Raw genomic sequence first — 16,309 nt, 5'->3', positions numbered from 1 at the left:
CTTTGGCATTTCCAAATGAGAGGATCTGTCCAGGGACAAGCACGTAAGTGCCATGACAAAGAAGGCACAGCAGCATCTCTACTCCCTTAGAAGTTTGCACAGATTTGGCATGTCAACTAAAGCTTTGATAAATTGTTTTAGATGCACGATGGAGAGTATATTGACTGGTTGCATCACAGCCTGGTATGGAAACACCAGTGCCCAGAAATGGAAAAGTATACAGGAAGTGATGGATGCAGTCCAGTCTATCACAGGCAAAGCCCTCCCCACCATTGAGCGCATCTACAAGGAGCGCTGCCACAAGGAAGCAGCGTCCATCATCAAGGAGCTCCTCCATCCAAGTCATGCTCTCTTCTCACTACTACCATCGAACAGAAGGTACAGGAGCCTCAGGTCTCACACCACCAGGCTCAGGAACAGTTATTACCCTTCAACCAGAGCTTACTGAATCAGAACACTAAAATGATTCCACAATCCAGACTTCACTTGCAAGGATTCTATAATTCCTGTTTTCAGTATTATTTAATTTTTATTTGCATTATTTGTCTTCTTGTGTACATTGTATTGTGTACATTGGTTGTTTGTCAGAAGTTGGTTGTTTTTCATAAATTCTATTGTATTTCTTTATATTTCTGTAAGGGTAATAAATTTACTTTGACTTTGACTTCCTTGCATGAACTGGCCCTGACCTGTGGTTCTTCTGGTGGTGGTGGTGAATCTGGTCCTCAGAGGGCGATACTGAATATCAGCAACCCCTCCCTCCTTGACCCACCATAACCTGCCACCAGTCACTTGGCCACAGAGTGAGGCTGGGATCTGGTGGGTCCCAGATTCCTGATGAACAGAGAGTGAATCTCATCACTCCTACTGCTCCAGGGCTCGGATAGCTAGATCTGGGCAGTTGGGCATCAGGGAGGACTGTCCTGACGGGGGTCCACAAGACCATAAAACACAGGATCAGAATTAGGCCATTCAGCCCATCGGGTATCTCTAAATTTTATTTTGATTCAGAGATACAGCAGGGTAACAGTCCTTTCCAGCCCAACGAGCCTGCAGCACCCAGTTACACCCACGTACATCCAACCTGTACACCTTTGGACTGTGGGAAGAACCTGGAGCACCCAGAGGAAACCCACACGGTCACAGGGAGAACGTACTGGAATGTGTGGCAACATTTGTGGGCTGCCCCCAGCACATCTTTAGGAGTGTTGGTTGTAAATTCAAATGACACATTTCACTGTATGGTTCGATGTACATGAGAGAAATAAATCTGACCAGAGTTTGGTCACATAGCCCAGGCACTAAAGGGAAATTGAGCCACTGCTGTTTTACTCACTGTGACCCAGCAGATCAGGTTTGGCTGTGAAGCCCTTTGGGACACACAAGTGTCTTCCCCTCCTTCACACATCCGCAGGTCACCCGCATCCTGGCTTGGAAATATATTCCTGGTCCTCCCTGGGTCTAAATCATCAAAGTCTCTCCCTGGCAGCGCAATGGGAGCCCCTTACCCACAGAGACAGCAGGAGGCAACCCTCCTCCAACAATTGCTGAAAACACCTGAACCCAGGAGTGAATCACAGATCCTGTCTCTCTTTTCAGCCTTCAGAAGAATTCCATCAACCATGAAGGAGCAAAACGGATCGCAAATGCCTTGAAACGTAACGGGAGCCTAAAGGAGCTAAAGTGAGTCCCAGCAAAGGGTCAGGATCTCACTGTTAGTTCAACAGATGCTGAAATATTTCCTACTCTAGTTAACCTACCCTTGACCCCTCACTGCCTATTCACTGCCTCATCACCCAATCACATCAGACTCTTCATCTCAGCACCCAATCACAATCAGTCTTCCTCTGCATCACCCTATCACCATCAAACCCTTGTTCTCATCACTCAACCACCATCAGCCCCTCCATCTCACCACCCAATCACCATCAGCCACTCCAACTCACCAACCAATCCCATCCACACTACATCTTCATTGCCCAATCACCATCAGCCTCTGCACTTCACCACCCAATCACCATCATCCCCTCTAGGTATGTACTACCTGAGCCAGGGTGTGATTTGATACCTGTTCTGTGCCCTGTTTTTCAGCCTGTCCAGTAACTGTATTGGTGATATTGGAGCGAGTGCAATAGCTGAAGCCTTGAAAGTAAACAGAAGTCTTGCCACCCTAAAGTAAGTGCCTGGACACATCCTCTATCAGCATCCATCGTTCAAATAATCTGGTTCTTGAGAGATGTTGTTTATCCTAGGACCAGCTTCAGGGGGATGGTATAGTGAAGGGGAGGGTTCCCTGGTCCTTCCCAGTGTGAGTGGGGCAGGGTGGAGGGGAGGTTCCCCAGCACCGGGCCTGGTCCACCCCAGTGTGAGTGGGGCAGGGTGGAGGGGAGGTTCCCCAGCACCGGGACTGGTCCACCCCAGTGTGAGTGGGGCAGGGTGGAGGGGAGGTTCCCCAGCACCGGGCCTGGTCCACCCCAGTGGGAGTGGGGCAGGGTGGAGGGGAGGTTCCCCAGCACCGGTCCTGGTCCACCCCAGTGTGAGTGGGGCAGGGTGGAGGGGAGGTTCCCCAGCACCGGGCCTGGTCCACCCCAGTGTGAGTGGGGCAGGGTGGAGGGGAGGTTCCCCAGCACGGGGCCTGGTGCACCCCAGTGTGAGTGGGGCAGGGTGGAGGGGAGGTTCCCCAGCACCGGGCCTGGTCCACCCCAGTGTGAGTGGGGCAGGGTGGAGGGGAGGTTCCCTGGTCCTTCCCCAGCACGGGGCCTGGTCCACCCCAGTGTGAGTGGGGCAGGGTGGAGGGGAGGTTCCCCAGTACCGGGCCTGGTCCACCCCAGTGTGAGTGGGGCAGGGTGGAGGGGAGGTTCCCCAGCACTGGGCCAGGTCCACCCCAGTGTGAGTGGGGCAGGGTGGATGGGAGGTTCCCCAGCACCGGGCCTAGTCCACCCCAGTGTGAGTGGGGCAGGGTGGAGGGGAGGTTCCCCAGCACCGGTCCTGGTCCACCCCAGTGTGAGTGGGGCAGGGTGGAGGGGAGGTTCCCCAGCACCGGGCCTGGTCCACCCCAGTGTGAGTGGGGCAGGGTGGAAGGAAGGTTCCCCAGCACGGGGCCTGGTCCACCCCAGTGTGAGTGGGGCAGGGTGGAAGGAAGGTTCCCCAGCACCGGGCCTGGTCCACCACAGTGTGAGTGGGGCAGGGTGGAAGGAAGGTTCCCCAGCACCGGGCCTGGTCCACCCCAGTGTGAGTGGGGCAGGGTGGAAGGGAGGTTCCCCAGCACCGGGCCTGGTCCACCCCAGTGTGAGTGGGGCAGGGTGGAGGGGAGGTTCCCCAGCACCGGGCCTGGTGCACCCCAGTGTGAGTGGGGCAGGGTGGAGGGGAGGTTCCCCAGCACCGGGCCTGGTGCACCCCAGTGTGAGTGGGGCAGGGTGGAGGGGAGGTTCCCCAGCACGGGGCCTGGTGCACCCCAGTGTGAGTGGGGCAGGGTGGAGGGGAGGTTCCCCAGCACCGGGCCTGGTCCACCCCAGTGTGAGTGGGGCAGGGTGGAGGGGAGGTTCCCTGGTCCTTCCCCAGCACCAGGCCTGGTCCACCCCAGTGTGAGTGGGGCAGGGTGGAGGGGAGTTCCCCAGCACGGGGCCTGGTCCACCCCAGTGTGAGTGGGGCAGGGTGGAGGGGAGGTTCCCCAGTACCGGGCCTGGTCCACCCCAGTGTGAGTGGGGCAGGGTGGATGGGAGTTTCCCCAGCACCGGGCCTAGTCCACCCCAGTGTGAGTGGTGCAGGGTGGAGGGGAGGTTCCCCAGCACCGGTCCTGGTCCACCCCAGTGTGAGTGGGGCAGGGTGGAGGGGAGGTTCCCCAGCACCGGGCCTGGTCCACCCCAGTGTGAGTGGGGCAGGGTGGAAGGAAGGTTCCCCAGCACGGGGCCTGGTCCACCCCAGTGTGAGTGGGGCAGGGTGGAAGGAAGGTTCCCCAGCACCGGGCCTGGTCCACCACAGTGTGAGTGGGGCAGGGTGGAAGGAAGGTTCCCCAGCACCGGGCCTGGTCCACCCCAGTGTGAGTGGGGCAGGGTGGAAGGGAGGTTCCCCAGCACCGGGCCAAGTCCATCCCAGTGTGAGTGGGGCAGGGTGGAAGGGAGGTTCCCCAGCACCGGGCCTGGTCCACCCCAGTGTGAGTGGGACAGGGTGGAGGGGAGGTTCCCTGGTCCTTCCCCAGCACCAGGCCTGGTCCACCCCAGTGTGAGTTGGGCAGGGTGGAGGGGAGGTTCCCCAGCACCGGGCCTGGTCCACTCCAGTGTGAGTGGGACAGGGTGGAGGGGAGGTTCCCTGGTCCTTCCCCAGCACCAGGCCTGGTCCACCCCAGTGTGAGTGGGGCAGGGTGGAGGGGAGGTTCCCCAGCACCGGGCCAAGTCCACCCCAGTGTGAGTGGGGCAGGGTGGAGGGGAGGTTCCCCAGCACGGGGCCTGGTCCACCCCAGTGTGAGTGGGGCAGGGTGGAGGGGAGGTTCCCCAGCACCGGGCCTGGTCCACCCCAGTGTGAGTGGGGCAGGGTGGAGGGGAGGTTCCCCAGCACCGGGCCTGGTCCACCCCAGTGTGAGTGGGGCAGGGTGGAGGGGAGGTTCCCCAGCACCGGGCCAAGTCCATCCCAGTGTGAGTGGGGCAGGGTGGAAGGGAGGTTCCCCAGCACCAGGCCTGGTCCACCCCAGTGTGAGTGGGACAGGGTGGAGGGGAGGTTCCCTGGTCCTTCCCCAGCACCAGGCCTGGTCCACCCCAGTGTGAGTTGGGCAGGGTGGAGGGGAGGTTCCCCAGCACCGGGCCTGGTCCACTCCAGTGTGAGTGGGACAGGGTGGAGGGGAGGTTCCCTGGTCCTTCCCCAGCACCAGGCCTGGTCCACCCCAGTGTGAGTGGGGCAGGGTGGAGGGGAGGTTCCCCAGCACCGGGCCAAGTCCACCCCAGTGTGAGTGGGGCAGGGTGGAGGGGAGGTTCCCCAGCACGGGGCCTGGTCCACCCCAGTGTGAGTGGGGCAGGGTAGAGGGGAGGTTCCCCAGCACCGGGCCTGGTCCACCCCAGTGTGAGTGGGGCAGGGTGGAGGGGAGGTTCCCCAGCACGGGGCCTGGTCCACCCCAGTGTGAGTGGGGCAGGGTGGAGGGGAGGTTCCCCAGCACCGGGCCTGGTCCACCCCAGTGTGAGTGGGGCAGGGTGGAGGGGAGGTTCCCCAGCACCGGGCCAAGTCCACCCCAGTGTGAGTGGGGCAGGGTGGAGGGGAGGTTCCCCAGCACGGGGCCTGGTCCACCCCAGTGTGAGTGGGGCAGGGTGGAGGAGAGGTTCCCCAGCACCGGGCCTGGTCCACCCCAGTGTGAGTGGGGCAGGGTGGAGGGGAGGTTCCCCAGCACGGGGCCTGGTCCACCCCAGTGTGAGTGGGGCAGGGTGGAAGGGAGGTTCCCCAGCACCGGGCCTGGTCCACCCCAGTGTGAGTGGGGCAGGGTGGAGGGGAGGTTCCCCAGCACCGGGCCAAGTCCATCCCAGTGTGAGTGGGGCAGGGTGGAAGGGAGGTTCCCCAGCACCGGGCCTGGTCCACCCCAGTGTGAGTGGGACAGGGTGGAGGGGAGGTTCCCTGGTCCTTCCCCAGCACCGGGCCTGGTCCACCCCAGTGTGAGTGGGGCAGGGTGGAGGGGAGGTTCCCCAGCACCGGGCCAAGTCCACCCCAGTGTGAGTGGGGCAGGGTGGAGGGGAGGTTCCCCAGCACGGGGCCTGGTCCACCCCAGTGTGAGTGGGGCAGGGTGGAGGGGAGGTTCCCCAGCACCGGGCCTGGTCCACCCCAGTGTGAGTGGGACAGGGTGGAGGGGAGGTTCCCTGGTCCTTCCCCAGCACCAGGCCTGGTCCACCCCAGTGTGAGTTGGGCAGGCTGGAGGGGAGGTTCCTCAGCACTGGGCCTGGTCCACCCCAGTGTGAGTGGGACAGGGTGGAGGGGAGGTTCCCCAGCACGGGGCCTGGTCCACCCCAGTGTGAGTGGGGCAGGGTGGAGGGGAGGTTCCCCAGCACCAGGCCTGGTCCACCCCAGTGTGAGTGGGACAGGGTGGAGGGGAGGTTCCCTGGTCCTTCCCCAGCACGGGGCCTGGTCCACCCCAGTGTGAGTGGGACAGGGTGGAGGGGAGGTTCCCTGGTCCTTCCCCAGCACCAGGCCTGGTCCACTACCATGTGAATGGGGCATCAGGAGTGGGGCAGTGTGAGGGTAGGGAACCAGCTACAGCCAATTATCTGGAATAGTTCACCATGGAAAGAGGCCGACTTTAATGGTATCAGGAGAGATGTGGCAAGTGTGGATTGGGACAGGATGTTTTCTGACAAAGATGTCCTTGCTAAGTGGGAGGCCTCCAAAAGTGAATTTTTGAGAGTACGAAGCTTGTATGTGCCTGTCAGAATAAAAGGTAACAATAACAGGTCTAGGGAGCCTTAGTTTACAAGAGGTATTCAGACCCTGGTGAAGAGGAAAAAAGGAGGAGCATAGCAGGTATAGGCAGGTAGGAACAAATGAGGTGTTTATGGAGTATAAGAAATGCAAGAGAACACAAGAAATAAATCAGGAGGGTTAAAAGAAGGCATGTGGTTGCCCTAGAAGACAAGGTGAGGGTAAGGGATTCCACTGATATGTTGAGAGCAAAAGGATTACAAGGGGCAAAATTGGTTCTCTGGAAGACCAGAATGATAACCCATTTGTGGAATGGGGGATATCTTAAATAGATTTTTCGCATTTGTATTTACTCAGGAGTTGGACACAGTCTACAGAAGTGAGGCAAAGCAGCTTTGAAATCATGAACCCTATACAGATTACAAAGGAGGAGATGTTTGCTGCCCTGAGGTGAATAAGGGTGGATAAATCCCCAGGGCCTGACAAGGTGTTCCCTTGGACCCTGTGGGAAGTGTGCTGAAACGGCTGGGGCCCAAGCAGACATAATAAATCTTCCTTAGGGACCGATGAGGTACTGGAAGATGGAAGGATAGCTTATGTTCCACTGTTTAAGAAGGGCTCTAAGAATAAACTCAGGAAATTATTGGCCAGTGAGCCTGACATCAGCAGTGGAAAAGATATTGGAAGGTATTCCATAGGACTAGGTATAAGTATTTGGGTAGACATGGACTGATTAGGGATAGTTGGCATGGCTTTGTGCATGGTAGGTCATATCAAACCAATCTTATAGAGTTTTTTGAAGATGTTACCAGAAACATAGATGAAGACAAGGCAGTGGATGTTGTCTACATGAACTTTAGCAAGGCACTTGACAAGATCCCATATGGGAAGTTAGACAAGAAGTTTCAAATGGGTGCAGTAGGTCCCCCTCAGGCAACTACACCTCCCACCTGAACCAGATGGTGTACACCAGTTCTGAAAGAGGTGGCTGAAGAGACTGTGGAGGCATAAGTAATGATCTTTCAAGAATCACTAGGTTCTGGAGTAATTCCGAAGACTGGAAAATTGGAAATGTCACTCCTCACTTCAAGAAGGGAGAGAGGCAGAAGGAAGGAAATTATAGGCCAGTTAGTCTGACCTCAGTGGTTGGGAAGATGTTGGAGTTGATAGTTAAGGGTGTGATTTTCAGAAGGCCTTTGACAAGGTGCCACAGATGAGGCTGCTTAACAAGCTACAAGCCCATGGCATTACAGGAAAGATTCTAGCATGGATAAAGCAGTGGCCGATTTGCAGGAGGCAAAGAGTAGAAATAAAGGGGGCCTTTCCAGTTGGCTGCCGGTGACTCATGGTGATCCACAGGGGTCTGCGTTGGGACTGATTCTTTTTATGTTAAATGTCAATGGTTTGGATGATGGAATTGATGGCTTTGTTGCAAAATATGCAGATGATAAGAAGATGGGTGGAGGGACAGGTGGTTTTGAGGAAGTAGAGAGGCATCAGAAGGACTTAGACTGGTTAGAAGAATGGGCAAAGAATTGGCAGATGGAGTGTCAGGAATTGTATTGTCATGCAGTTTGGTAGAAGAAATGAAAGGGTTAACTCTTTTCTAAATGGAGATAAGATGCAAAGATCGGAGTCGCAAAGGGACTTGGGAGTCTTGTGCAGTCTATGGTGAGGAAGGCAAATGCAATGTTAGCATTCATTTCAGGAAAACTAGAATATAAAAGCAAGGAGGTAATGTGACTCTAATACACTAAATAAAACACCAGTGAGGCCTCACTTGGAGTATTGTGAGCAGTTTTGTGTCCCTTATCTTAGAAAGAATATGATGAAACTGGAGAGGTTTCAAAGGAGATTCATGAAATGATTCCAGTGTTGAATGGTTTGTCATATGAAGAGCATTTGATGTCTCTGGGCCTGTATTCACTAGAATTCAGAAGAATGAGGGGTGAACTCATTAAAACCTATTGAATGGTGAAAGGCCTTGATAGAGTGGATGTGGAGAGGATGTTTGCTATGGTGGGAGAGTCTAAGACCAGAAGACACGACCTCAGAATAGAGGGACATCCATTTAGAACGGACATGAGGAAGCATTTCTTCAGCCAGAGAGTGGCAAATTAATGGAATTTGTTACCACAGTCATTTGTGGAGGCCAAGTGTTTATGTATATTTAAAGCAATGGTTGATAGATTCTTGATTGGTCAGGGTATGAGGGGATTTGGGGAGAAGGCAGGAGATTGGGGCTGAGAGGAAAAATGGATCAGCCATGATGGAATGGTGGAACAAATTTGATGGGCCAAATGGCCTAATTCTGCTCCTATACCTTCTGGTCTTTCAACCCCTTTACTGTTCATATGCCCTGTTAAGTTATTTTGGATCCATTTCTGACTTTTCCCTGTAACCTTCGATACCCTACTCAAGAACCTACCAAACTTTGCTTTAAATATACCCAATGACTTAGCCTCGACAGCTTTCCACAGATTCACCACCTTCTGGCTAAAGGAATTCCTCCTCATCTCTGTTCTAAAGTGGGGCTGTGCTCTTTGGTCCTATATATCCTCTCCACATCCAGGCTGTTTTGATATTCAATGGGTTTCAGTCTTCTAAACCTCAGTGAGTACAGGTCCAGAGCCATCAAACGCTCCTCAAATATTAACCCTTTCATTTCCAGATTAATTTTTGTGAACTTTCTCTGGGCCCTCTCCAATGCCAGCATATCCTTTCATGGATAAAGGGCCCAAAACTGCTCATAATACTCCGAGTGCCATCTGACCAGTGCATTATAAAGCCGTGGCATCACATCCCTGCTCTTATATTCTATTCCTCTTGACATGAATGTTAACATTGCATTTGCCTTACTCACCACCGACTCAACCTGCAAGTTAACCTTTAGGAAATCCTGCACAGACTCCCAAGTCCCGTTGAATTCTCTTCTCAATTAAAAAAATAGTAGACATATTTATTCCTTCTACTCTTGCCTCTCTGCCTCACAACCTGTCTCAGTGTTAGACTGCTTGTTGCTTAGAGCTGTGAATGAGGAGAAACGGTCTGTTACCTGTGGGAATTGTCCATAGGTCATGTGCATTGATTGCTGTGTGTGTAATACAGACCATATGGAGTTCACATTCTCACTGATTGACTCTGACTTGTGTATTTTCCTTCCTCCAGCCTCCAGAGTAATTCCATCAGTAACAATGGTGCGACTGCATTGACAGCAGCCCTCAAGCTCAATGAAGGCCTCATCGACCTGAGGTAATTCTACAGATGCGAGGCCTGATCTGGGGATCCCTGTCCCCTTTCTCAATGGGCTCTGGGCAGAAGAGTGACCTGTTGTTGACTGTCACTGAGTGAATGAGGAGTGCTGACAGAATCCATAAGATATAGGAACAGAATTAGGCCATTCATCCCATCAAGTCTGCTCTGCCATTATTATCATGGCTGATTTTTTTAAATTAGTTTTTTAATTAGTTTTTCAAAACATTTTACAAATTAAAAACCCCAAATCCCAATGAGGAACATTAATACAGTACAAAATTAAGCATACAATAACAATATGCTACAAAGGAAGAGAATCATGGCTGATTTATTATCCTCCTCAACTTCATTCTCCTGTCTTCTCCCCATTGCCTTTGACACCCTGACTAATGAAGAACCTACCAACCTCTGCATTAAATATACTCGATGGCCTCCACAGCCATCTGTGGCAATGAATTGCACAGATTCACAATCCTCTGGCTAATGAAATTCCTTCTCATCTCTGTCCTGAAGGGACTTCCTTCTTTTCTGAGGCTGTGCCTCTGGTCCTACACTCTCCCACTATTGGAAACATCCTCTCCATATCCACTCTATCTAGTCCTTTCAATATTCGATAGATTGAAGTGAGATCCCCCTTCATTCTTGTAAATGCCAGTGAGTACAGGCCCAGAGGCTTCAAACACTCCTCATACAATAACTCTTTCATTTCTGGTCTGGAATCATTCTTGTGAACCTTCTCTGGCCTCTGCAATGCCAGCACATCTTCTCCTAGATAAGGGACACAAAACTGTTCACAGTACTCCAAGTGAGGACTGACCAATGCATTGTAAACCCTCCATGCCTTATGAAAATCCTTTGTGTAAATGTTGCTGGGAGTAAAAGATCAGAGTGCATGATACACAGACTCAGAGTTGCATCTCTGTAATATTCCTTAACTCTGTTCTTGAGCAAAGGAGGCCAAAAAACACAGATGCCATAAATCTGGGATAACAGAAAATGATGGAATTCTCTGCAGGTCAGCCAGAGAGACACAGGCAAAAAGGAGGAGTTAATATTTCATCCAAGCAGATTATCTCTGCTGTCAGATGCCCTTATTCAGGTTTGTTAGGGCAACAGAGTTCCATGTTAACTAAGCTGATGGTACGGTGGATAGCACCAATGTCTCACAGTTCCAGAGATCCGGGTTCAATCCCGCTCTCCACTGCCCGTGTGAAATTTGAATGTTCTCCCTTCTCCACATCTCAAGGATGGGTTAGTCAGCCATGGTAAATCTCCCTGTCAATAGACAATAGACAATAGGTGCAGAAGTAGACCATTCGGCCCTTCGAGCCTGCACCGCCATTCTGAGATCATGGTTGATAATCTACTATCAATACCAGGTTCCTGCCTTGACCCCATATCCCTTGATTCCCCTATCCATAAGATACCTATCTAGCTCCTTCTTGAAAGCATCCAGAGAATTGGCCTCCACTATCTTCCAAGGCAGTGCATTCCAGACCCCCACAACTCTCTGGGAGAAGTTTTTCCTTAACTCTGTCCTAAATGACCTACCCCTTATTCTCAAACCATGCCCTCTGGTACTGGACTCTCCCAGCATCTGGAACATATTTCCTGCCTCTATCTTGTCCAATCCCTTAATAATCTTATATGTTGCTATCAGATCCCCTCTCAATCTCCTTAATTCCAGCGTATACAAGCCCAGTCTCTCTAACCTCTCTGCGTAAGACAGTCTGGACATCCTAGGAATTAACCTTGTGAATCTACGCTGCACTTCCTCTACAGCCAGGATGTCCTTCCTTAACCCTGGAGACCAAAACTGTACACAATACTCCAGGTGTGGTCTCACCAGGGCTCTGTACAAATGCAAAAGGATTTCCTTGCTCTTGTACTTAATTCCCTTTGTAATAAAGGCCAGCATTCCATTAGGCTTCTTCACTGCCTGCTGCACTTGCTCATTCACCTTCAGTGACTGATGAACAAGGACTCCAAGATCTCTTTGTATTTCTCCCTTACCTAACTTTACACCGTTCAGATAATAATCTGCCTTCCTGTTCTTACTCCCAAAGTGGATAACCTCACTTATTCACATTAAACGTCATCTGCCAAGTATCTGCCCACTCACCCAGCCTATCCAAGTCACCCTGAATTCTCCTAACATCCTCATCACATGTCACACTGCCACCCAGCTTAGTATCATCAGCAAACTTGCTGATGTTATTCTCAATGCCTTCATCTAAATCGTTGATGTAAATTGTAAACAGCTGTGGTCCCAATACCGAGCCCTGTGGCACCCCACTAGTCACCACCTGCCATTCCGAGAAACACCCATTCACCGCTACCCTTTGCTTTCTATCTGCCAACCAGTTTTCTATCCATGTCAATATCTTCCCCCCAATGTCATGAGCTCTGATTTTACCCACCAATCTCCTATGTGGGACCTTATCAAATGCCTTCTGAAAATCGAGGTACACTACATCCACTGGATCTCCCTTGTCTAACTTCCTGGTTACATCCTCGAAAAACTCCAATAGATTAGTCAAGCATGATTTGCCCTTGTTAAATCCATGCTGGCTCGGCCCAATCCTATCACTGCTATCTAGATATGCCACTATTTCATCTTTAATAATGGACTCTAGCATCTTCCCCACTACTGATGTTAGGCTGACAGGACGATAGTTCTCTGTTTTCTCCCTCCCTCCTTTCTTAAAAAGTGGGATAACATTAGCCATTCTCCAATCCTCAGGAACTGATCCTGAATCTAAGGAACATTGGAAAATGATTAACAATGCATCCGCAATTTCCAGAGTCACCTCCTTTAGTACCTTAGGATGCAGACCATCTGGACCTGAGGATTTGTCAGCCTTCAGTCCCATCAGTCTACTTATCACTGTTTCCTTCCTAATGTCAATCTGTTTCATTTCCTCTGTTACCCTATGTCCTTGGCCCATCCATACATCTGGGAGATTGCCTGTGTCTTCCCTAGTGAAGACAGATCTAAAGTACTTATTAAATTCTTCTGCCATTTCTCTGTTTTCCATAACAATTTCACCCAATTCATTCTTCAAGGGCCCAACATTGTTCTTAACGATCTTCTTTCTCTTCACATACCTAAAAAAGCTTTTGCTATCCTCCTTTATATTCCTGGCTAGCTTGCGTTCGTACCTCATTTTTTCTCCCCGTATTGCCTTTTTAGTTAAGTTCTGTTGTTCCTTAAAAATTTCCCAATCATCTGTCTTCCCACTCACCTTAGCTCTGTCATACCTTTTTTTTTAATGCTATGCAATCTCTGACTTCCTTTGTCAACCACTGTGGCCCCTTTCCCCCCTTTGAATCCTTCCTTCTCCGGGGGATGAACTGATTTTGCACCTTGTGCATTATTCCCAAGAATACCTGCCATTGCTGTTCCACTGTCTTTTCTGCTAGGATATCTGTCCAGTTAACTTTGGCCAGCTCCTCCCTCATGGCTCCATAGTCTCCTTTGTTCAACTGCAACACTGACACCTCCGATCTGCCCTTATCCTTCTCAAATTGCAGATAAAAATTTATCATATTATGGTCACTACCTCCTAATGGCTCCTTTACTGCAAGATCGCTTATCAAATCCTGTTCATTACACAACACTAAATCCAGAATAGCCTTGTCCCTGGTTGGCTCTCGTACAAGCTGTTCCAAGAATGCATCCCGTAGGCACTCTACAAACTCCCTATCCTGGGGTCCAGCACCAAATTGATTCTCCCAGTTCACCTGCATGTTGAAATCCCCCATAACTACTGCGACATTACCTTTGTCACATGCCAATGTTAACTCCCTATTCAACTTGCACCCAATATCCATGCTACTGTTTGGTGACCTGTAGACAACACCCATTAGGGTCTTTTTGCCCTTACTGTTCCTCAGTTCTATCCACACAGACTCTACTTCTCCTGATCCTATGTCCCCCTTTGCAAAGGACTGAATCTCATTCCTCACCAACAGGGCCACCCCACCCACTCTACCCATATTTCTGTCCCTACGATAGCACGTATCCCCTTGTACATTCATTTCCCAGGTCTGATCTCCCTGCAGCCATGTCTCCGTTATCCCAACAACATCATAGTTACCCATTCGTACCTGAGCTTCAAGCTCATCTGCCTTATTTCTGACACTTCGTGCATTCAGATATAGAATTTTTAGCCCATTTCTCCTCTCTCTGTTTAAATTGCTGCCTATTGTGCTTTACCCAGCTCCCCAAACTCCCATCGGGCTATACGCCCCTTGAATTTTGTTGTCCTTCCTAAATTTACTTATACTTTCTGCACATTTAACTCCATGTTCCGTCAGACCATCCCTCTGTACATGTGTCCTCCTTATCACTTGTTCCGCCTCACCTTTCTCTACTACACACTTAATATTCTGGAACCGTGTAGTCCCCACCTGTCCTTTATTCTTCCTCTTGCTATCCTCTCTCACATTCTGGATCCTGCCCCCTGCAAATTTAGTTTAAACCCCCTGAGAAGCACTAGCAAACTTTCCTGCAAGAATGTTAGTACCGCTCCAGTTCAGGTGTAAACCGTCCCTTCGGAACAGATCCTACCTTCCCTGGAACAAAGCCCAATTATCTAAGAACCTGAAGCCCTCCCTCCTGCACCATCCTCTCAGCCACGTATAAATCTGTATAATCCTCCTGTTCCTTGCCTCACTCGCACGTGGCACAGGTAGCAATCCTGAGATTGTTACCCTGGAGGTCCTGCCCTTCAGCTTCGCACCTAACTCCCTGAACTCACTACACAGGACCCCCCCACTCATCCTACCAACGTCGTTGGTCCCTACATGGACCACAACATCTGGGTTCTTGTCCTCCCTCTCGAGAATAACCTGCACCCGATCTGAGATCTCCCGGACCCCGGCACCAGGGAAGCAATATACCATCCGAGACTCCTGATCTCCCCACAAAATCTCCTATCTGCCCCCCGGACTATAGAATCCCCTATCACTACTGCTCTCTTCTCTTCCCTCCTCCCCTTCCTAGTGTCAGCACTGTTTGCAGTGGGGATGTGGGGATGGCCGATGGGGAGGGTCGATGGGGATGAGGGGAGGGTCGATGGGGATGAGGGGATGGTCGATGGGGATGAGGGGAGGGTCGATGGGGATGTGGGGATGGTCGATGGGGATGGCCGATGGGGAGGGTCGATGGGGATGAGGGGAGGGTCGATGGGGATGGTCGATGGGGATGAGGGGAGGGTCGATGAGGATGGCCGATGGGGAGGGTCGATGGGGATGTGGGGATGGTCGATGGGGATGAGGGGAGGGTCGATGGGGATGAGGGGATGGTCGATGGGGATGGTCGATGGGGAGGGTCGATGGGGATGTGGGGATGGTCGATGGGGATGGCCGATGGAGAGGGTCGATGGGGATGGCCGATGGGGATGGCCGATGGGGATGAGGGGAGGGTCGATGGGGATGTGGGGATGGTCGATGGGAATGGCCAATGGGGAGGGTCGATGGGGATGAGGGGAGGGTCGATGGGGATGGCCGATGGGGATGTGGGGATGGTCGATGGGGAGGGTCGATGGGGATGTGGGGATGGTCGATGGGGATGGCCGATGGGGAGGGTCGATGGGGATGGCCGATGGGGAGGGTCGATGGGGATGTGGGGAGGGCCGATGGGGAGGGTCGATGGGGATGGTCGATGGGGATGAGGGGATGGGGATGTGGGGATGGTCGATGGGGAGGGTCAATGGGGATGAGGGGATGGGGATGTGGGGAGGGTCGATGGGGATGAGGGGATGGGGATGTGGGGATGGTAGATGGGGAGGGTCGATGGGGATGAGGGGATGGGGATGTGGGGATGGTCGATGGGGATGTGGGGATGGTCAATGGGGAGGGTCGATGGGGATGAGGGGAGGGTCGATGGGGATGGCCGATGGGGATGTGGGGATGGCCGATGGGGAGGGTCGATGGGGATGTGGGGATGGTCGATGGGGATGAGGGGAGGGTCGATGGGGATGGTCGATGGGGATGTGGGGATGGCCGATGGGGAGGGTCGATGGGGATGTGGGGATGGTCGATGGGGATGAGGGGAGGGTCGATGGGGATGGCCGATGGGGATGTGGGGATGGCCGATGGGGAGGGTCGATGGGGATGTGGGGAGGGTCGATGGGGATGGCCGATGGGGATGGTCGATGGGGATGTGGGGATGGTCGATGGGGATGGCCGATGGGGAGGGTCGATGGGGATGTGGGGATGGTCGATGGGGATGAGGGGAGGGTCGATGGGGATGGCCGATGGGGATGTGGGGATGGCCGATGGGGAGGGTCGATGGGGATGTGGGGATGGTCGATGGGGATGAGGGGAGGGTCGATGGGGAGGGTCGATGGGGATGTGGGGATGGCCGATGGGGATGTGGGGATGGCCGATGGGGAGGGTCGATGGGGATGTGGGGATGGCCGATGGGGATGTGGGGATGGCCGATGGGGAGGGTCGATGGGGATGGTCGATGGGGATGTGGGGATGGTCGATGGGATGGCCGATGGGGAGGGTCGATGGGGATGTGGGGATGGTCGATGGGGATGGTCGATGGGGATGTGGGGATGGTCAATGGGGGTGGTCGATGGGGATGTGGGGATGGTCGATGGGGATGAGGGGAGGGTCGATGGGGATGGCCGATGGGGATGTGGGGATGGCC

General features: G+C 52.9%; 1 protein-coding gene across 3 annotated transcripts in view; it reads left to right on the top strand.

The window, feature by feature from the left end:
* The window catches only part of nlrc3 (NLR family, CARD domain containing 3), a 103,000-nt gene that overhangs the window by 72,739 nt on the left and 13,952 nt on the right, over positions 1 to 16,309 (top strand). For all 3 annotated transcript variants that reach the window (XM_073060024.1, XM_073060025.1, XM_073060023.1), the window contains 3 exons: positions 1,600 to 1,683; positions 2,092 to 2,175; positions 9,559 to 9,642. In XM_073060024.1, the coding sequence (XP_072916125.1) occupies positions 1,600 to 1,683; positions 2,092 to 2,175; positions 9,559 to 9,642 (252 nt within the window). The remainder of the gene's footprint in view (positions 1 to 1,599; positions 1,684 to 2,091; positions 2,176 to 9,558; positions 9,643 to 16,309) is intronic.

Source organism: Hemitrygon akajei, chromosome 11 (assembly GCF_048418815.1).
Source record: "Hemitrygon akajei chromosome 11, sHemAka1.3, whole genome shotgun sequence".
NCBI classification, from domain to species: Eukaryota; Metazoa; Chordata; class Chondrichthyes; order Myliobatiformes; family Dasyatidae; genus Hemitrygon; species Hemitrygon akajei.
Note: the sequence above shows the minus strand (reverse complement) of the source record. Positions and strands in the feature narration are given on the sequence as shown.